The sequence below is a fragment of the Caretta caretta genome, chromosome 7 (genome assembly GCF_965140235.1).
Source record: "Caretta caretta isolate rCarCar2 chromosome 7, rCarCar1.hap1, whole genome shotgun sequence".
In the NCBI taxonomy this organism is placed as follows: domain Eukaryota; kingdom Metazoa; phylum Chordata; order Testudines; family Cheloniidae; genus Caretta; species Caretta caretta.
In genome coordinates, this window is record NC_134212.1 from 17907060 (window position 1) to 17930263 (window position 23204).

General features: G+C 41.9%; 1 protein-coding gene across 1 annotated transcript in view; it reads left to right on the plus strand.

Moving 5' to 3' along the window:
* Window positions 1-787: 787 nt before the first annotated feature.
* The window catches only part of LMCD1 (LIM and cysteine rich domains 1), a 65256-nt gene continuing 42839 nt past the window's right edge, over window positions 788-23204 (plus strand). The window contains exon 1 of the mRNA XM_048858339.2: window positions 788-1204. Coding sequence (XP_048714296.1) covers window positions 1178-1204 — 27 coding nt within the window. The 5' untranslated portion in view covers window positions 788-1177. The remainder of the gene's footprint in view (window positions 1205-23204) is intronic.

Sequence of the window (23204 nt, forward strand, 5' to 3'; positions counted from 1 at the left end):
TTTAAATCGCTGCAAAAGAAAGAGCAGGAATGAACTCCTTGTTGAGGGCGTTAAGGAAGATCCTGCAGTTTCATGTCAAAATGTCATGTTTATTCTACTATCTTGCACTGGGGCTTCCCCCACCCTCCAACAAAACAATTACAAGGGAATCATGTTTTTAGACCCTTGCCCTTCTAATATATTTGATCTCTGTCCACTGTGATAAACTGACCCAACACATTTCTGCCTGATTCAAGACCTATGAGACCCCACCTCTCTAGCATTTCCCAGTGCTAAAGCCTATGGCACTGGCAGCTTTAAAAAAAAAAAAAGTCTTTGTTTGAAGGATGCCTATTCACTGTCAAATATTTTAATGACTTGCCTTTGCACTGTGGTTCTAACAAATCATATATCACCCTACAGCCCTTTCAGAGCTCACAGTTCTGCCCCCCTTCCCTCAAACACACCCCAGTGCAAGAAAATATTAGCTTGGCTTGGAAGATAATAGTCTGGTTTAAATCAACACCTTGGTTATTGCAAAGTGGGGGGGGGGGGCGCAGTGTGAGATTGAAGGAAGGGAGGAGAGGGCAGAGCAGGTTTAATTTCCAGATTTAAAGGACTAAAAGTGCCCTGGATTCTCTTGTTTAAACACCCACACTCCCTTTTGCTGTGATTCTGTGAATGAGTTGGTTTCCCAAGATCGTTGCTTTCCTCCTCCCCTTCCCCTCCTTCTTCCTTTAAAGGAAAAAGGCTACAGGGGGGGATGTGATTCAGGCTCCAGCCTCCCTGCTTGCGATTGCGCGGGGCAGATGTGCAGCAAACTCTCAACAGCTGGGTCTGGGTGCCGCCTCCTCCGCCCCCTGCCCCCGCAGGGGTGAAAGTGAGAGCAAGAACCTGAGGATCGAGTCTCACTCCGGCATTGGACGGAAAAGTTGGAGCCCCGCCTCGGATTGGCTGACAGCGTTTTAGAGGGAGCTGTAGCCTCCAATTAAAGAGGCCCCGCGCAGGCAGGCTGGCTGCGGAGAGGGCTTGAGCGGCAGCCTTGTTAACCAGCTCTACTCTAGCCCACAGCCCTTTACAAACAGAGGTCGTTCACCGGCTGCTGCCAGGAGTACAGCCTGTCGCACCCTGCTGTAGGGCACCGAGAGAGCTGACACCTTGACGAAAGGGAAGGGGGAAAGAAAGGACGAGGCTTGTAATGGATCTGAGCCCAGGAGTTCAAAAGGTGAGTTGTAACTTTATTTGCACCTTCTGCTTTGTATATTCTCTCCCACTCGCCTAGCAAGGTTAGGAGTGGCTAGTATGTTCTAAAGTTTGATGTGCCTTTCCCCCTCCCCCCGTGGCTCTAGCTAGGTAAAGCTTCTAAATAGATCAGTGCAATTTCTTCCTGAACACAGACTCTCTGTGGTGTCACCTTGATCTTTCCTGTGCTAATGCCAGTGGAGGTGTTAACTTACTCTCTTGGCTGGGGAGACGGTAATGTTTTTCTAAAGGACACAGTTAATCTGCTGTCACTTTGTAGGATTTGCTTTCAGCCACCTTGTGACTCGTTCCACCATTGGTGTACTTCAGAGAGGACAATCAGAAAGGTAGCCTATTTTGGTAGATCTTTAGTAACAAAACCCCCATTTCCCTTCACCTCTTGTAACGTCTTTGGCCACTGCCAAAATGCTCGCTCAAAGTACTGGGAGCCCAACTCAGGCACAAGGTAGCTAACTTCTCTCTCTCCAGGGTCTGACCCTTCACTCCCACAGTGCTGGCCTGGTGCCCAGCTCTGTGTGTATGTTTTTTTTTTTTTAAATAAATGTGCAGGTCAATAAATAAAACTGAGTGTAGTTTGTTACTCCCCTAGCTTGAAGGCAGATAACTTACCTGCACACAATGGAAAGAAGCCAGATTCTGGAAGGAATTCAGTTTTCTATTCAATGTAGTCATTTATCTCCTAAGCAGATGGAGGAATAGCCCTGGTGGGTGCAATTAATGACTCTTTCCAAATCTCTTTTTGAGCTAGTTATCTAGCAGTGAAAGGCTTGCCTGACAAAACTTGATGCCTAAATGCATGATGGGGAAAGCTGGGAATGATATCTTCTGAAAGTTGAGATTCTTTAGAAACTTTCACCTTGGGCTGTTTTACAATGAGGAGGGAGTTTAATTTTAGATTTGACTCTCCTCACTAGAGTGGAAATCCATTTAAAAATGGGTTTGGTCTTGTTCCTTTCCTTGGTAGAGTTGGATTATAGGAGGAACGCTTTCCCCCTTATTGCCACTTCCTTAATTGTCCACACATTGTACATGCGTGCAAAGATCTTCTTATTTTTCTCCAAGGCTACAGTTACATATTCAAAAAAAATCTTATGTGCTAGAAGTGGGAGGAGAGAGGTTTTTATACACCAGGGAGCTGCAGATAGTGGAACATTTCAATTCTACATTTTTGCCCAATTTTGTGTGTAATATTTGCTCCGTGTCCAGCGTAAGGGGTTGTATGGAGCTACCCCAAAAGAAGCCTGTGATGGAGTGGTGGCTTAGAGTGGTATGCATACAAACAGGGCTTGATCCTTCAAGCTCTGAGCACATGCTTAACTTTAAGCATGTGAGTAGTCTCGTTAATTTCAATAGAACTACTCCTGCTTAATTGTAAGTAGGTGTTCTTGGGTGCTGTATTGGCTCAGGGAAAGCATGCTCAGTATTTTGCAGGATCACACTGTAGTGATCAGGATTCAGAATGGTTTCCACTACCCTTCTATGACTTATAGAAGTGAATTCTTAGTGTGATGGTATTGGACTACTTCCATCCCTTTTTGGGCCTAATCCAAAGAACACTGAAGTTGATGGGTTGTGGGGGCAATCAATTGACTTACATGGGCTCTGGATCCAGTGCATAAACAGCAGACACAGAAGGAAGGACTGTTACAAAATAAGTGTATTGTTATGTGTAATATAAAACATTATGCACTAAGTACATGGAAAAAAATCCATAGGGAACTTTAATACAAGAATTGAACTATATAAAGCTTTTTGACAGGAAAATGTGTATCGAGAAAGTTTACTTCAGTAAACCTTCAATTGGCCAAAACCAATTACTAGTCCTTATATATTCTAAACTGATATATATCACAGCTTTGACCATCAGCCTCTACTAGAGACTTAGATTACCTTAGAGAGACCCTTTGGGTGGGTGGAGTTTGTTTGTTTTTTTTGAGACTGGGCAATTTTCAGTACTTTATCACCCTTACTCAGGAAGTGAAGTCCCAGGCCACTTTCAATCTTTTCTTTGAGTTAGAACAACTGAACATTATCCCACTGTGATTCCTGACTTAAAACTGAATTTAAGAACTGTTAGTCTCCAGAGAAAAGATATATGGTGTATGTTGTCAAAGAACTGGGTACTTTTTGGCTTTATTTTCTACACCTGCATGGCAGCATAACTAGGGAAAGAAAGGAAACCACCTCCTTGAAGTGAGATCACATGCATCTCCAGGTTTCTGCATTGTCAAAATAGCACAGTTTGGATTTCTTTACAATAACAGCTTCTTACCTCACTACTTAATGGCAACAACCCTGGTAGCATGGTCTCCCCTCCCCCCCCCCCCCCCCAGGAGCTGGATGGGGGCAGCACCCACTGACTAGCATGGGTGCTGAGTCTCGGGGCCTCTGTGCAGATGGCTGTAGCCACCATGGAATCTGTCAGGTTTGGTGGCAGGTCTTGAGGTGGGAGAAATGGGTGGCATCCCTACCATCCCCAGCTAAAACCTTCCATGAGCGATTCCTTGCGGAGAACAACTCCCCAAAAATCCCTCTCCTGGCTTCTAATACAGGAAACGAGGATCTGTCTCTGTGAGACTGACATGGCTCCCTCTATTTGGAGTAGTGATGAGCAGCAGTGGCACCATTGAGACCAATGGCAGGGATCTCTCCACAAAAAGCACTGTGCAACCTGTTTCCCCCCACCCCTGCACCTCCTTTCCCTCTGAGCTTGGGACCCAGCCCTGCTTTCTCACTGCCCTACCTGCTCCCGCTGGTGCATGTGACCCCATGGGTGCACACTACTGTGCTCTCCTGAGCTCCGGGACTATGGCTGTGACAGGCCATTGCACCAAGCTCCTGGGGAGAGGCAGCTCTTTTGGTTTGCACTCTGTAAACCCTCCCAAAGACCAGTCACAGTCTAGCCCGGAACATCTAACTGATCTGTGCTGTCTTCTCCCTCCCATCCTCATCCTCTTCCTCTCCCCCTCCAACTCTGCTGCTGTCTGTCCTCCATGTGGTCATCAACTCCCCATCTTTCATTCCCTCCTGATGCATGTTGGAATGCTGCCTGGCTGAGATGACTGTCATTGGCATTGCTAGTCTAGTGACACTGGTTCCACTCACTGTACAGCACACTTATATATATATATATTTTTTTAAAAGCCCCTTATTGCCAGAATGTCATTGGGCCATTGCTTCCACATGGGGTGCAGTCCCACAGCCTGAAACGATCCCTAGCAGAAACCACACAATGACAGCAAAACCTGAAGTATATGGGGCAAAAAATTTAGCGGTAGCTTTTGATCATGAAGAATACTTCCTCTGATGCCCAGAAATGAGCCTTTCTTAGGGAAGGCCAGAAGACGAAGCTCACTCTTTGGCTGCATCTACGCTACAAGCTGAGGATGCGATTCCCAGCTCATGTAGCCATACTTGCATTAGCTCTCATCTGAGATAGCATGCTGAAAATCATAGTGCAGCTGTGGTTGCCCACGCAGCAGTGTCGCATGGTACAAGTCCTGAGTATCTACCCCTGAGGTATGGTGCATTTGTACTCAGGGTGGCTAGTCCAAAAAAAGTTTGAGATGATGTTTTGAAACCTTTCCTGGGGCAGAAAATCTGTTTTCCAGCCAGCTCTAGCTACTCTTCCCTCATGCCACAACTCATGATGTGGATACCGTATGCAGGAGAACAAGGGGACTACTTATCTCCCCTATCTGACCAGTGTGAGTGTATATACTATGAGTGACAATCTCTGCACTAGGCTGTTTTTGCCCAGAAGTTCTTCATATGTGATTTGAGAACGGACAATGATGCTGCACAGCTGTGGATCACAGAGGGGATATTTTGCACTCTGGATGCAGAAACTTGTCAGAGTCTTTCCAAAAGATAAAGCTTTATACAGAGCTGTCATTGCTGAAAGAAGATATCATCAGCAACTTTGGACTTCATTTAAATGTGTGACAAGCATTGCATGAGTATCTGCTCTGCATTACAGGGATGTGGTGTCATGTTCACATGTCTTTGCACAGTTGCATCTGAAGGGTCAAAATAGGGCTAAAACTTCCTGAATCCACGGACCCAATGATCTATCTCCTTATCTTCTGTAATTGTTCTGATAAGTTGTCTGTCTCCTATCACCTGAATTGGAACCAAACACAACAGTAAAAGGAAAAAAGCCCCAGCTAGTTCACACTTAAAGGGAAATGCAGTTACATAATACCAAAAAAATTATCTTGCATCAATCTGTCCGAATAATAGAATATGTTCAAAGGCACACGAATGTCTTTGGATTAGACAGCCGTTTAATTTCCTGAATTGTGAGAAGGGCACTTTTTCTGGGCACAGGGTGAGCTACTGTCAACTATTAATTTGGCTCGGCAGTCTCACACTGCCAGTCTGAGCAAGTCTACGAATGGGAGTCTGGAATTCTTTAGGGCTTGTTACAGGGCCTTGAAAATTTGATTTTTTTCTTTTTTTCTTCAATCATTGTTGGGTTTAGTTATTGCTGATGTCTCGCCCAGTGTATTATGGGATCCCTCCTCTAAGGAAATTAAAACAAGGTGAGGGGGAAAGCCTTCTGCTTGGAGGATCGGTGGTTTAGCTTAAATTTTGAAAAGATTTTTTAACTCAAAACAAAGATGTTTTGCAGTTTACTGGAAATATTTGAATGAGCACAGAGAAACCTGGGCTGCTGCCCCTGAATTAAAACTCTAATTTGATCAGGAAAAGGAAATAAAAACTGCGCTCAAAGTGAAGCGGAAGAGTTTTGTTTGAGGTGATTCAAATGTGTGGTTTTTTTTTTTTTCTTTTAAAGCAGGGGATGTCCATAGCTAAATGAAAGCTAGCTCGCCCACTTTGGGCAGCACAGAGAGAACATAGGAGCATAAGCATTTGCCATAGTGGATCTGATCATTGGTCTGTCATTCTGGATGGACAACCTAATGCTTCGGAAAGTGACAAAAAAACTCCATAATAAATCACCAGCAACCCTGCAGTAGTCAGCATATGCCTTGGGGCCAGAGATTTTATTTATATCTGACTATGTCTAATGATATAGAAGTGAATGAGAGCTTTGTTTCATTTGATACTGCAGAATTTGGCTCACTGTTATAAGCCATAAAATTACCCGGAACCTTTTAAAATCCTGCAACTTTTTTGGTCTCTGTCTTAATGCAGTATTGTGAGACCTTTAAATTGCTATATCGCTTATTTAAGTCAGTCAGGAGCTTTAAGCTAAATCCACAAAGTGATCTTCTTTTTTTCACTGTGCATGGTGGGTCTCCTACAACTGTCCAACCAGCCATTTGAGGTCCCTTTATAACATCACAACACAGAGATGTATTTATAGTGAAGCAGTCATGCTTCTTATCAAAGACTAAGACTTAAGAGAGATTGAGTAAGGATAACAGGAAAAGAAATGGTTACATAACAAGTATAACTCCTTGGAGTCTAAACTTAACTTTAACAGGCTAAAATCCTTATATGAAGTCGTTTCTCACCTAAAACAATCTCCCAGCATCCCCAACTCCCGTGGCTGGGATCCACAGATGCAAAAAGCTCTGTTCCTTTTTACTCTCTGATGGAGAACAGGGTGTTGCCTTATAACTGCAGGACAAATCCAAAAAACTTTTGAAGTGCATCTCTAGACATGGCTCTTTTTTTCCTGTTGACTTCCTATCCCTCCACTGATTGCTTGTAAATGGGGCTTTGCAGTGTTTTGGCTCACCATGCTTACTCTACATGTGAACCTAGACAGACTGGAGAATATATACATATATATCCCTTTGTCTGGCAACACCAGTTTTTCACCTGTGTTGGGTGGTAATGCTTGATACTAACTATAACTTATTTAGTCATAACTTGTGAAATATATGGATGATTAAAAATAATATTAACGACCAGCAAGATCCTGGCTTTCATTTAAGATCTCATACGACATTCTTTACAGATAAATACTATGACAGCAATTTGTTGTGTGCAGTGAGTTTGTCAGGGTACTGTTACAGAACAGCAAACACTTTGCCAGTTGGCACTGACAAGGTCTGAGTGACATGCATATTTACTAGGACTGCACATGTAAACTATAGTGACACTGCATGCAAAAGGATTTCATTAGTTATTTGCATATGCAAGTGCTTATTTGTGTGAACAATAACTGTACAACCAATTGCATGTCTACACTGTCAGAAAATCTGATCAAAATATTTTCTACGCTTAACCTGGAAGGAAAAAGTACTCCTTGTCTTTCTCAGTATTCACAATTGCTGGTTGTGGATCACATTAGCAAAAGTTCAGAGTTCCGGGTTGGAACCTTGTTAGTTATTTTACACGGTTCAGCTAATGCAGACCCTACTCTTAACTGGATCTCAATGGTGTTACATAATGTACTACCCAAGAAAACTGGAGACACATTGCCATCTGTGGTCATATTTAAAAGTTGGTCCATAGTTGTCATATCTGCATGACTTGAATCAGTATGTACCCCAATGAGAGCAATCCTCCTCCTGTTGGAGTGGGATGACTAATAGCACTACATTAGTTGCAAAGGAAAACATTCATCTTACTGTAGACGCTTGTTTGTCTCTACTAACAAGTATTTCTGTGTACTGAATCATAAAGTTGTCACAGTCTGACCTCAGTGCAGGAGGATTGGGAGTTCTGCCCACACCCATGCCTTTCTTTCTCTTAGACCTAGACTGTTAAGGCACTGATGTTGTCATATTTTGTCAACTGTCATGTGAAGAGGGGGCGGGGGACAATATTTTTGCCTTTCCCTCATCCTGACTAAAACAGCCTTGAATGAGACCAAACACAAATTGCTATGAAACTTCAGCCAGTAGCTCACTGTGAAGAATGTGTGGGTGAAGAGCTTGTGTGTTTGGGCTCTATCTAGACTTTGGGGCCAGATCTGGCTTACCTTATGGTTCAGGCACTTCAGAAATATTCTTCCTGCAGAAGGAATTTGAGAGTCCCTTTTTTATAGGAAGTAAATAGGGAGAGGGTCTGAAGTGCCAAGAATGTAGGTATTGTTTCATTCAAAATTAGGAGTTCAGTGGAGCTGTTCTGAGACTATTTAGCCACTACAGTCAATATTTTAAGGGCTGTTTCCGTCCACACTCCCAGGACATTCTCACCACACCTGACCCTGGCTACAAATTCTTTAACTCTGTCAGTCCAGTTACAGATACTCTGAATAGTTTCTCTTGTCCTTATTCTTATTATAGACCCTCCCCTTCATCACCATCACCACCACCACACCTCTTCAGTGTCCCATTCTCTTCTGTTCAGTCACAGGCACAAGTGTAGAATCTCCAAACCCTCCCCCTCTTCAGTCCTTGGCCCACCACACAATAAAGTGCAAGGGTCTGTACTTTTTTTTTTAAAAAAAAACGAGTACTGAGATAAATGAAATTAGTAGCAGTTTTGGAGATTGGGAACTGCTCCCTGAAAAGCCATGATAGGTTTTTTTAGGCCAAGATTTTTAAAGGTGTTAATCATCACTCAGTGTTGCAGCATCTGACTTATTTTTTGGGAGTTTAAATTCCATCCACATTTGATTATATTTAGACTCTGAAGTACCCTAAATCTCTCTTGAAAATGAGCTTTAGGGGGGGATTCCTAAATCAGACGCTGCAATGCTGAGTGCAGCAATGCCTAAAGATGTCTTAAAATCTAGGCCTTAATGTTTAGCAGCTCCTTCAGGAAGAGTATTTTAAAACCAGCTAAGAACTGAATCCTCTGAATCGGTCAGAAGAAAGGAGAGGGGGAAAACCCCTGTCCCCACTACTGGTGTGCAGTACCCATGTAACATTGCTCACATTACTGTACATTCTCTACTTTCTAGAAAGTAAAGACTCCATCCAATGTTTGGAGGGTGTGTCTAATAGCTCACCATCAGTTCCAAGGTGAGATGAGTACAAATAATTAGGGCCACAGGCTCTTTAATAAGGATAGCAAATGAGCTGTTTGAAAGAAATGAGCCTTTCTGAAAAAGCGGACTTAATTAGTAGGATCCAGAATTTAACATTTGTGTAAAATCCATGTGTAACTGAGAAAATCCAGGCTGTAGCAGTTGTTAGGCCCTCAGAGATGCCCAGGGGGCATATTAATAACACTCCCCATTTCCTTCCCCTCTTTCATGCACCCGTGAACATACCAGCTAAGCTTTTTAGCAGCCTTGCAGGGATGCTGCCCAGTCTCTGCTGGGGGCACAAGATTGAAAGCCTCACAAAAAGGGAAGAGGAAGAGTGAACATAACCAGCAGCTCCCTGTGTGCTTTTATTTAGCAGCTAGACCTAGCACAAGTGTGTTTATATGTGTACAGACTCCAGCCAGAACAGAAGCAGAATAATAACCCAAGACAAGCCATAGCAGCCCAGTTCCAAATCAGATTTTGATTCCCCATGGGATCTTCATGGACTTGATCTTTCCCTTCTAAAAGGCATGGCAAAACTCCCATTGATTTCAGTGGAAGCAGGATCCAGTTCTATATTACTCTTTCAAAACTTCACTAATACTTGATGCAATCCACTAAAACTATGGGCAAGTTCCCCAAGATTTGCTCAAGCCCTGGCAAAGTGCTCCTGACATGGAAAATCTGTTGGGGGAAGAGAGTTCATGACAGCAGAGAATATCTTCCTATCACTGGGAGTGAGTAGGGGAGCAGAGCTAGCCAAATAGTTGGCACCAGTGGCCAAGCTGGTTCTACAACCAGGGCAATGTTTGATGCAGCACATCCATTCTGCAGCCTCAGCCCATGAGATTTCTATGGATTGCCAGCCATAAGCTGATTTAAAGCTGCTGTCCTCTCTTCAGGAGGAACCCTGAGGAAGGATAGGTGGTAGAGGTACCTTCCTCATAGAGAGTTTTTTTTTTTATTGGCTGGGGCTCCATAGAGGTGTCATGCATGTGTCCCCTGCAGCAAAAGGGGCGTGGCTGGTACAGGGGAGTGTAACTTAAATGACCTTGTGCCAGCTTCATTTGACTTTTGGCTTTGAACTATATAAAATGTATTCATTTGTGGAACAAGTCATTTGACTTAATGTTGTCTCACTAAAAGCCAAAAATTACATACTGTAGTCTGGAATAGTTGAATATAACAATAAAATATTAATGAGCCTGAACTATTGTTTGCAGCTTTGTAAAAGCATTAGCTTTTCTCCTCTGGAGTCCCTTTGCTTAGGTTACAAATGGACATAGGTCTGATGTTCACATGCCTTGGGTCTAATCATAAATGTGTTTAGGTGACAAGCTTCCATTGGAATAAATGCCATTTAGGTGCCTAAAAACCTTTGAGGATTTGGATCTTCCTCCTTTTTAGACAAATATCCACATCTAAAATTGTCATGATTGTTTTAGTCTTGGGCCTGCAATATATAAACAGTCCTACGGTGGTGTGAATTTGGAGTGAGGTCCATTGGCAGAGCTATGAAGAGAAGCTGTGATCGCAGTTAGCTCGTGATGGGTCGGTTCCTTCAAGGTGATGAGTAGTCTCAACTCTTATTGACTGTAATGGACTGAGGATCAGACCATGTTATGTAACTCTGTTCTGGTATGGACAGAGTCCATGGTAGTGATTTCAACGTAAGACACACAGGGTATGCCTACACAGGTATAAAAAAACCTGCAACTGGCCTGGGTCAGCTGGCTTGGACTGCAGGGCTAAAAATTGCTGTGTAGATGTTTGGGCTCAGGCTGTGACCTTGTGCGGGTGGAGGAGCCCCACTTTGCCTTGAATGGTACCTTCGGCTATGTGCTAACTACTTACGCTAAACTTATGGCTAGAACAACATAAGAAGAGCCATACGGGGTCAGACCAATGGTCCATCTAGCCCAGTAGCCTGTCTTCTAACAAAGGCCAATGCCAGGTGCTTCAGAGGGAATGAGCAGAACAGGTAATCACCAAGTGAACCATCCCCTGTGGCCCATTCCCAGCCTCTGGCAAACAGAGTCTAGGGACACCTTCCCTGGCTAATAGCCCTTGAACAATGCTGCATACATTTGATTATGTAATCATTCTTGAGGTTAAAGCATCCTTTATAATCCTATATTTGCAAAGCAAGGACCCAAGCCTGCAGTCCTGTGCAGAAACTCTGCCCTTTGAAATCCATGGGAGCTATGAATACTCATCACGTGTCAATCAAGCCACTTAGTTAGGTAACGTTAAGTTCCTGAGGCAAAAATATTCACACTTAAGTCTTTAAATACATTTTCCAATCACTTCTTCTAAAAGCTCCCCAGATTTGCATTTAAGGTTTTGTAAAGAAACCAAAGTTTCAACACCTATTTTGAAACTCTTAGGTCTCTACCGGTGAGTTTATAATATCCAAGGACAGGCTTTCTCCATGTGAGATTTCTGATGGTGCCTACTTCCATTTGAGCTGTAAATACTGTGGGAACAGGGAATGTGATCTGTTACCATGCTCGAACCAATAGGAGTCACGTGTTCTGTCACAGCTTTCCTTTGTGGCCTTTGGTGAGCCATGGGGAAGTTAAATGGCTTGCAATTTCCCCATCTATCAACTGAGGACAAGGGTGCTCGGGGGGGGGGTTGTGAGGCTCTTTGGATGGAAAGTACAACAGAAGTGCAAAATATTAGTAGATTATTACCATGCTTGTGGTATTTCAACACTTCTGCTTCCAGTGGGAAGCAGAAAGCTCAGAGGAGGCACACTTAACTGAAATATAGTACTTATCTGAATGTTTTGGAACTTATAAGGGCTGGTATTTAGTTCAAATTTGGGCAGCTTCACACCCCCAAACTTCAGTTTTTTTAGAATTCAGACCAAGTTTTCAAAGCTCCAGTTTCATATTGGTGGAAAAATCTGTTCACCTTATTTTTTTTAAAAAAAGCCTGTCCTTTCTTTATCATGAATTCACACTCTGTTAGAGAAAGGAATGCTGGCTGCCAAGTATGTGCTCTTGGACGAAAAAGATATTTGCAGAGTCTCTAGCTCGATTATATCTTTGTCGTACTGGAGGTTGAAATTTGGCACCTCTGCTGAAATAGTTTCCTTCAATATCAATGCCTTTCCCTGTGCTTTATATATTGCCAAAACAAAAGGCATTGTTTTTAGGATAAACTTCCCACACTCTGAAGTACAATGTCAGTTAGTACTCCCAGCATTCCAAATGGCACCAATTCATTCCACATCTTGTATCCAAATACTCTCTATTGGATTAGTTTAATTCAGACCTTAAAAGTGACTTTTTTCTTCAAAGTGTAATAACATGAGTATCTGCACTTAACCTAATTTGTTACCACAGCAAGACTTGGTCAAGATCGTGCATATGATGGACCCTGCTCCCATGCAAATGATAAGAAAAGAAGTCTCAACAGTCCTTCTTTTTCCCAAGACAAAGAAATGCAGGTGTTGATAAATCTCTCACCTGACAAATTTTTGTCACTTTTTAGTGAATTCAATGCTGGGGAGAGGTGCTGGATTGACGGCCCTACATGATGAGGTTCTCTCTATTTGCAGAACTTCGCCACATTAATGTTTTGACACAAAGCTGAAGCTACAATCTCCAAGGGGTGGAGGATTGTTCAGTTGCCATTTTAACCTCTGCTGAGACATCCAATTGCCCTGTTGGCAGATTGTTGTGAGATGCCATGCTTTCCACTGGAAACTGGATAGTGAATCCATAGGTGAGTAATGGACATGGTCAAGGAGCTCCTTCCAAAAGTCACTAAGGACAAGCTTCTCCACAGCATTGTAGCAATGTGAATTGTCCATCCTGAATGTTGTCCTCTCTAAGAGACTAGGCCTCTCATAGTTGCCTTGTGTGACAAGACATTAGGTTGCTTGTCAAAGTACCAAGTTGGCCTCACCTAGAGGGTACTTGACAGGACACGGGCATTGCATAGTTCTGGACTCCTCAATTGTAAGGAGAAAACGAGCATATACTACTACTAAAGAGAGAAACTGCTTGGCAAGGTTAATATTCCTATGCCTCAACTGTAGGACCCTTGCTGTGTTACATCATTCCTGATGTACTTCATTAACACACGCTTGTCATGAACACAAAACAGCAGCATAACTGTAAGCAACTCTGGAGCAAATAAACAGGTTTCATCTTGTGAACTGGTCCAACTGGCTTCATCTTTGAACTTCAACCATCCAATAACCTCTATATTGAAATTTTTGTATATTTTTCTCAATGCAACTGCAGCAGCATCAAGACACAAGACCAAATGTTTAGACCCATTAAAGTCAATAGGGAATTTTGCCATTGACTTGAATATAGCCTACATATGTACAGTAATCATCCAAGCCCTACATCATTGCTTCTCCATTCTGCTTGTTGAATGCAAGAAGCAAATGTTTTGCTTAATTGTGGAACAGTAAAACCAGAGAGCTTTTTGCATAAAAGGCATGGTGAACATCAATTCCAGAGCACAAAGTGAATCAAAACAACTCAAATTGGCTCTGACTTTAACTTCCCTACTCTCTGTATAACAGTCACTTATACCAACCAAGATTGTTTATTACAGGGCTAAATGAGACCCAAGGAGGAAAAATGTTTGTATATTTATAATTTTAGTTAAAATAAGGTTTTTATATTTTTGAGCACACAATTCTTTTTGACCACATAATTTTTGTTTTTAATATTCAGTTACATCAACCTATATCCACTGAGGATCTAGCATATAGATCCTAAGTACTGTGCCAAAGTTTCTTCAAAGAACTCTTATCTCTTCCCTCTTCCTCCCCGGTCACTTCTATCAACATTCATGGTGTCAGATAATCAGGTAATCCTGTTTTACTAGGGAAACACATCGGACTGGTGCATATTAAGCATTGTGGTTTCTGAAGAACTGATCTATAAGAGTTGTTAGAACTTTTCAGTGCTCTGTCTTTGAGAGGATACCTTTTCTTCAAGGAGTTTGTCAAAAGCTTTTAAAAGAAAGCATCGTCTTATGTTGCCTAAGTGAAGTGAATCCCTAAACCAAACTATGAATTCATGATAGTCCAGGCCAGGTTCCTGCTGCCTATGGTGTGGGCTGATGGGGATCTTTGTTCTGCATGTGACTTTTAGGCAGATAATACATACATACCACCTACAAGGTTGCACAATACTTTCCACAATAAGACCCTCTCCAGCTGTTCATAATTTTGCTAAACTTTACTTTAGCAATTTTCCATGCTGGATGTCTGCCTCAGGCTAACCTGGGGTGGGGGGGTGTTGGGTGTTTTGGCTTTTTTTTTTTTTTGTATGAATGAGGCAGGGCTCCTGTATTAAGGTGATCATTTTAGAGTGATCATAATGCCCAAGGAGCTCAGCCAACCTTTAATGCGATCACTACCTAAATTTGACTGCTTGACATTAAAAACTTAATGTTCCTCTAACATAGGTTTTCATGTAATTTAATATAATTCCTGGCATTCACCAAAACATGTACCTTGTCCTGTATTTGGTGATGTCAAGTTGTTATAAATATAGGTCCTGATTCTTCAAACACTTTACTCACATCGTTCATTCTGTATCCCTGAACAGTCCCATTGACTTAATTTTGGCCACTCAAAATTCATAAAGCTAAGCATGCATGTAAGTCTCTACAGGGTTATGGCTCCAAGTTGTGTACACCCTTACCACAGTTCCATGTACCAATGGACCTATGCATGTAAATAGCAAGTTTAGCCACAAAATTCAGCTTTTTGTGTGTGCAATTGCCAAATGTGAAACGCAACTGGAATATACTGAATTGCTAATAAGCACATGCAATCCAACATATACGTTTCTGAAAATCAGACCCTCAGTGCCTTTGCAGCACCTTATTAATTTAAGCACCAGTAAGAAATTGGATTTTTATTTATTTATTTTAATCCACCATGCAAGGTCCCCGCATCTACTTTCAGTACAGCACAGATTTAATGGGTAATAACTCAAAAGTCTTCCTCTCTTGGGAGTCACCCTTAATCTTAATTTACATAGCAGGTTATGATTGCTCTATAAATGTCCAGCATATGCATGTTCTAAGGCATTAATTAGCCTATATACTCTAAAATTATTTCAGTAAATCTGTCATCTTCACTAAAGATGCTTCCTCTTGGAAGACCTTGTGATAGGCATGGAAGCTTAGTGGTTTTTTGTTTTGGTTTTTTTGTGTGTGTGTGTGTGTGTGTGTGTTTTTTGTTAAAGCAAATTTTAGAGAACTTCCCTACATTTTAAATAAGGGGAAGTGTGTGTAAATTGTAGTGCATTAACTGTAGGTTTGTGCTTAAATGAGGCGCCCGTCTCTTCCCCCCCCCCCCCCCCCCAAAAAAAACAAACCCTCTCTTCACATTTAGGCACTGAATGAAGGACTAGATTCTCAAATGCTGCACACCCAGCATCTTCCATTGTGACTGCCCATATTTTTCCATACTTCTGAAATTCTGGCCACTTAGTTAGGTACCTAACTAGGAGACCAGATTTTCTGAAAATCTGGCCTCAACTATGGGTGCTGACTGAATTCCACATCTCTAAAGTGTGGTTCATGATACTTCTCTTCCTCAAAATGATTTTGGGGGTAAAATAAATGAGACCCAGAAAAGCCAAACAATACATAGAAACTACAAAAGATCACCTTTGGACATGCACCCACAAATTTGGATGCTTACCAGAAGAATTACTTGGAAGCCTCCATGAGGGAGAGTCTGAGTTCTGGTACTTAGTCTCCATGTTTTTTGCCAAAATTAGACTGACTTTTCTCATAGTATATTAGAATTTCTGCCCAGAATGGGGAAACGAAGTGACAAGAACATATTGAACCTCACATATATTTGGGTTAGGTTTGTTTCTACTTTTGGGGTGAAATTTTTGAGCCCATTCTTATCCACAGTGGATCACCCATTCCCATCTGAAACACCAAGGATATATCTACTTCCTTGTTCTTAAACCCAAGAGAAGGCATATAATCTATTCTGAGGATCCAGCTGCTATCAAAAGTCCTAACTGAAGTGGGAGTAAGAACTTCTAACTGAAACACAATTCCCCTATTGCTGTACTAACTAGATCTGCCTTGGTAGGAGCAATGTCCTGACTTTCATTAAATTTAGGGCAGGTCTTGTATACCTTACATCTTTCTCAGTGAATCCTGCCAGTTCCTATTGCATTTATGAATAGAACTGAATGAGTGTGATGTACTTTGCTTTGTTCAAAAGTGAACCAGTTTCAAAGGATGACATTTTACACAATTGTAAAGTCCAGGCACTTTCAGTCTAGTGCAGCCTGTATACACAGGGCTACTGCAGCTGCTTTTGATTCATCTGTATGTAAACACTATCAGCAGAAAGGCAGACATGTTTCCTTTTCTCTACAGTCATAATCATCACTATGCCAGCTGAACTATAAACAAGTATGAACACATTTATGAGCTTTGTCCTAGAATGTCTCGAAGATTTTGAGATCAGAAGATGGGTGGGCATGATGACCCTTGTGGGAATTCCAGAAACGTTGATCACTTCTCCAAAACTGGATATAAAACACAGGAGAGGAACGATAAGAATCCCAAAGATGTGGAACTGAGTTCCATGCCAATAATCACCCCCCTCCCCACCATTCTTTTTTTTAGGAGCTGTGGAACCTTCATTATTTCGGGTAGATCTAAGTGTTTTTGTTTTTTTTTGTTTTTTCACTGAGACTCCAGCAGGAATGGAGCTGCAGACTTGTCATACCTTGATAACGTCCTTCTCCTAACAGCTTTTTTCTTTTTCCTCTCCTCTTCCTGGAAGCCTCTCTAATCACTGATCCTACATACAGGGACGTTGGCAGAGAAGAGTGCTGCAGCCTCTGGCCTTGGTCAAAGGACTCAGCGAAAGTCAAATTCTAGAGTGAGCCACTGTTTACAACCACTTCAAATAAACTAAGAGGGATGTTCACTTTTTAAGCTTCCCTGGAGATGTGGGTGCAGTGTACAGTTGTTTCCAAATCTAGATGGATCGCAAAGGTCAATACGGAATAAATATAACAAACCAAAGGAAACACAAAAATTCATACCGCTGGGCCTGCTGAATGCAGCGAAGAAAGCCTTTGTCCATATATTGAGTATTTAATTCTCCTGTCCTCCAACATAGTGCATCTTGGGGGTGGGGGGGGAGGGAGGGGTGTGTGTGTGTATATATATATATACACATACACACACACACACACACACATACATACAATCTCACTGTTCAGCTTGTCTTGGCTTTGTTTCCCTCCTTCAGCCCCTGTGATTTCTTTCCTGGAGCTTATGTTCAGATCATGCAGCTGCTTATACAGATTATACTGCAGATACCTGCGCGCTCTCTCACTTAAAACACTTCCCACCCTGCCATGATATGAAACCTCTTAAGGAGACTTGCTGAGTTAGGCATCCTTTTCCTACCAGTCCTAGTTCTCTAACGCGTGCAAATAAACCTTAATCTAAGGAGCACAACCCAGTTAAGCAATTGCAATAAGTAATTAAACTCATAAACATGCTGCATGGAATGTCCCAAACCATCTAAACATTATATGCATGAATTCTTAGTGTTTTCTTGCCCGTGGGAGTCCTTTCAAAGCTGGAATTGTTAATGTTTGAAATTCTATGCAGGCTGGAGGAGCCCCACCCATAACATTCTTGCTCTGCCTTACGGGCATTTAACCCTAGCTTTCAGGCTGGGCTGGTAAGTGCCCAAAACGTTCTTGAATGCAGGACTTCTTAAACTATACCAAAGAACTAGAACTAAGCAATCTTTAGGTCATTGTTTTGGAACAGATTCCTCTTCCTCAACAATCTTCCCATAAGACAAGCTAGAATTTGACTTTGGAAAACTTTAATGCTAAAGGGATGGGCTCAAACCTCAGTTACTCAGTGAATTCAAATCCACTCTCTGAAGTTGCTTCAGTGATACAGGTCTCTGTGGCTGTCCGTCGTGATGTGTGGAGTGGTTTTTTTGTTTTTGTTCTCCCAATTAAAGCCTGTACTGAAACATAATCACCTCAAGGTATTATTTGGATGCTTCACTGTTTGTGCATAGTGTGTTTGCATAACATTTCTGTTTGGAGATTAAAAATTCAATACACTCCTTGAGAATGCAGAGGCCTCAGATAGGTAAATGGGGATGAACAGTTAGGATAAGCATCTCCAGAGCTAATTTATTTGGCTAAATATAGGTAACCCTTTCAAAAGCACTCTAGTGACTTAAGAGCAGACGTTCCATTGATTCTTGTGGCATTATTCTGCATAGTGCATTTTATACATACGAGATGGCATTTTCAAAAGTGCCTAAATAACTTTCAATGGGCTATATATGTGTGGCCTGGCAGATAAGATGCAGGATGGGCAACCAGGAAGAGCAGAGTTCTATTTTCAGCACTGTCACTGATCTGCTGTGTGAGCTTGCACAAAGTCCTAGGTTTTTAGGCCGGAGGTACCATTGTGATCATCTGACCTCCTGCATAACACAAGCCACAGGATTTCCCTGAAATAATTCCTGCTTCAAGTTGAATAGCTGTGCTTGAACTAGAGCATGTTTTTAACTCCAATCTTGATTTGTAAACTTCCAGTGATGGAAAATCCCCTGCAACCTTGGGTAAGTTGATCCATTGGCTAATTATGTTAAAAATTATGTGCTTTGTCTAGTCTGAATTTGTTTAGCGTCAGCTTCCAACTTCTTATACCTTCTTTAGACTGAAAAGTCCTCCAGGATAAAACTCCTGTTTCCCATTTAGGTACTTATGGTTATGGGTCCTTTTATTCTTAAAAGAATACTCCTCCTTGTCTATGGCCAGCAGAATTAAGGACCATTTCCCCTTGTTCTCTTGCTTCACTTATCAACTTTCTCCAATGCTTAGCAATTAATGTAATTAAAAGCTATCAACTTCCCTATTTTCCTTTTTGTTTTTGTGTGTGTGTGTATGTATGTTAAAATTTTCACTTCCTTTCTAAGCCAGGCTTTGTTTGTTTGTTTTTTTTGTTTTTTTTAACCAGTGTAGCCTTCTCTCTCAACTATGGCTTTCTGAGCATCTCTTAGCTTCACCTCTGCCTTTCCCTCTCCCACCCTTTGTCTAGCATTTAAGATCTCCAGAATAGGAATTGTCTTTACGGAGCCTAGCAATCTTGGCCCCAATTTTGGTTGAAGTCTCTATGCAACTACTGTAATGCAAATAATCAAATACATCTTTCTGCACAGACTTTCAAGTAAAGGTTTGTGCTTGGTTTTTATCTGTGGAAAGTGCTCTAACCATTTAGAAGGCTAGAGCATAAATAAGGGTGTTTGCTTTTAAAGCAGGTCTCCAAGTTCTGTTTTCTATAGTGTTGGCCTGCTGTTAATCATCTTTCCTCAGAAACCTGGGGTCAAATTCAGCCCTCTTATAAGCAGGCCCAAGTAGAATTGGGTTATGCTTGCTTACACCAACACTAAAATCTGTCTCTAGTCTCGGTCTGAGCTGTATTCTTACACTCTTAATAATAAAAAGACGGGAAGAGAACTAGGTTTACATTGTCTCCCATAGATAGCTCTAATATGACTAAGGCTAGGTCTCGGATAAAATACCAGAGTTGCAGTTTCTTCAGTTAAAACAGCAAACAGTGCAGGACCACTGGTAAAATATACCCATGAGCTACACTAGTTCGATGCAAGTCATAATAACTTGATATATGCCTGTGATCAAAGTTTCAGGCATTCCTTTAAATAAGAAAACATGTACATGTGTGAGAGGAAGGCTAAGGCTGGCAAAGTTGTCTTTCAGGTTTTGTTTCAGAAGTCACTTGGATACCAAACAATACCTAAATGTAAATGCTATGGGTTTTTATTACTAAATCTGTAAATGTCTACTTTCTGCTTCTCTTTCGAGGGAGAATGTTTTACCCATTTTCCCTTCAGCCTTCTGTGCCTCTTGAAAACAATAATTCCAGGTGTCTTCTTTATTTAAAAAAAAAAAAATCTTGGATGTGGGGGAGAGAGTGTTGGATCACACGCTGTTGCATTTGAACAATTGAGTTTCCAGGTGATTGGAGCCATTGAAAGCTATTTGGAAGGAGAAAAGTAGTACCTATCACCAAGAGACATTGCCTTTTTGAAAATAGATTCTATCAGTCTATCTCTAGATTCTATGACACTTTCAAACTGACTCATTGATTTTTTTGGAAGGAATGCAAGTCTACATGCATGTGGTGTATTTACCATTTTAAAAAGTGATGTCCTCATATTATTCAAATTAAATTGATCTATGGTAGACAAATGCAACTAACATATGCTTCCATGTTTGGCCACTACCTTCACAAAAACATACCTCCTGAGGCAAAAACCGTGCCATACATTATTTCAGAATGAGCCTGATGCTGTAATTCCTGTCATGGGAATGCCACCTGTTTCTGAAGATATTTGTATAGCTTGGCACTAAAGTGGAATGGCTAGTCCTTACCCCTCTAATAATTCTGTGGATCAATTTAGCACCCAGGAACGTGAGGGAGAAATGGCCAGAAAGAGCTAACTATACTCTAAGCAAGTGCTGTTTTAAGCTTTGCCACTCATCTTGGCCAAGGCAGCTCAGTCCTGATCTGCACTACCTTAGCTCTTCCGGTACTGATCACTGCTGAAGTAAAATCATTAGTAGTCAGACCTGGCTTCGCTTCTTCTGCCACTGCCTTGGCCAAACAACTTAACCTCCATGTCTCAATTCCCCTACCTGAGGAAAATATTTCCATATCTCCAAAGGATGTCAAAACTAATTTGAGTCCAGATTGACCCTTGTGCGGGGCAGAAGAGGTATGGGATGTGTAAGGGGCCTTCCCTTCCTTCTCCTCACCACCTGCACCACATGACTCCCTAATTATTTTAAACCACAAGGCCTCCAAATTATATGCTTGGCCAGTACCTACCACAGTGGGATCCTGGCCCATGAGTACGGCTCCAAGGTGCTACAGTAATACAAATAATACATGCAACCTCTATTCCCTGCTGCTATTACCCTTCTTTCTACCCCCACCCCAGGCACCCGAACATAAATGGGGTCAGGAAGGTTGTGCTGGGAGTCAAACAATGGGGCTCCAATTCTTATTGGGCCCACTCAGCACTGTTGAGATACACATCACTGGGAGAGTCCCATGCTCTGCCCTTGTTTCTTCATGGAGTCTGGTTTGTAAATCCTCCAACAGGGATGGAGGGAGGTAGATGTGGACCCTTCCTCGCACTTCCTGCATCAGCCCATGGAGCTGGCTGATCGTAGAAAGAGGGGAATAGTCTGCTTCATCCTAAACTCTGATGCAGTCTGCACAGTCCCACTCTATACTTCCTGAAGCATAAGACTTCTGACCTCCCATTAGGGGAAATACAGAGCTGTCCCAGCTAATACTGGCCATGCTAAAACTTACTCTGCTTGGCCCTTAATATTTGTAAAGCTCTGTAAGGTGATTAAAGGAAGCAAAATATTGCTACGCTGTGGCTTCAACTACAATGGACAGATACATTAGATACCAAAGTAGTATAATGGGCTTCAAGAATGAACTGTAATATTGTATTCTCTGTGGGCTAGTGTTAATTATACACTAAAACACACAGGAGTACAACCTATTGACTTAATTGGATTTATTGGCCTTCTCTTTGGGCTTGTTTCTCATACGATCACAACTTAGAATGTAGTATTTTTCTCTCTCCTATTGATGCTACTTTTGCCTCTTGTAATAGACAGATACTTTGAACTCCACATCTAAAACAATTGCCACAGATTGTATTTGCCACTAGGACACTGTAGTACATGTTGGGAAAACAAACTTTAGATTGAACATGAACTTGTCTTGCTTACAAGTCAAATGTTTGGTCAACACTTGAATTCATGTTGTCCAGCTGTGACAGGAGATGTTGTAAAATGAAACTTTATAATTTCTATGAATATTTGCTTATATAAATACTCCAGACCTGCTTATTTACCTAGTTTAGCCATAAGCTCAAGTGCTTTCCTTGTTTTTATTAGCTTATCAGGGTAGCTGACCAGGAATAAGGTTTGCCTTTCCAATTCTGTCTAGACAGTTGAACCATTAGTCTAGTCTAGTGCTGGACTGTTTAGTGTGATTGCAGTCAATCATGTTTTCCATGACAATACTATACATTTATTAATCCTTACCTAATATACAGGCATTGCCTAACACATTCAATGAATTCTTTCTCATTATAAGCTGTTGGGGGTTTATTTTTGCCACTATTGATAAACCAAGCAAAGGCACTTCAAAAAATTAGGCTACTGACAAAAGAGGCCACTGGACTAACTCCATTGCTGAAAAGATGATCCCAGTGGGAGGCTGAGAGTGATCAGCTCCTTGGTGTTTGTGTTTTTTTTTTTGTGCCGGACTATGAATTTAGGTGCCTAATTAGGCATAAGTTTGAAAACTTTGTCCTTGCTGAACAACTACTGCATATGTCATTGGCGTCTGTAGGGAAACATAAACCTCTTATTGGCGTTTGTCTCTCCCTTTGTGGGAAAGTTGCAGATAAAGGTCTGAGCAGTATTAAGTCTTTGTACAGCAAATGTTGGACACCAGCCTGGCATGCCGAAAGGAATCCGAATGATGATCATGGGCATGGCCCTGAGAAAGGCAGCGTGCCCTTAACTCCCATTGAACTCAATAGGAGTTGCAGGTACCCAGCATCCTGCAAGATTATGCTTTACCTCAGTACCTCACTGGGGGTCAGATCAGTACCTCACCAGGGGCTCCCAGTGAAGTAAATGGGAGTCTGGTAACTTCAACAGGTACAAGACCAAGCCCCCTAAACAATATGCTGCTTATGACTTGATTATTATGGCCAAGCCCATGATAACCTTATTTTCCCAACAAGGCAGTACCCTGCCCCCTTTGTGAGGCAGCATCACACCTGACTGGATCACACATCTGGTGCAGGGTCAAAAAAGTGGCTACCCCCTTCCCGTAAGAGTAAATGAAGCATATGGAACCATGGCTCTGTGCTGGCCAGTGGAGGTGACTGGATGCAAAGGGTAGGGGGAGGGTCTCCATGCAAGAGTGAAGACTGAAG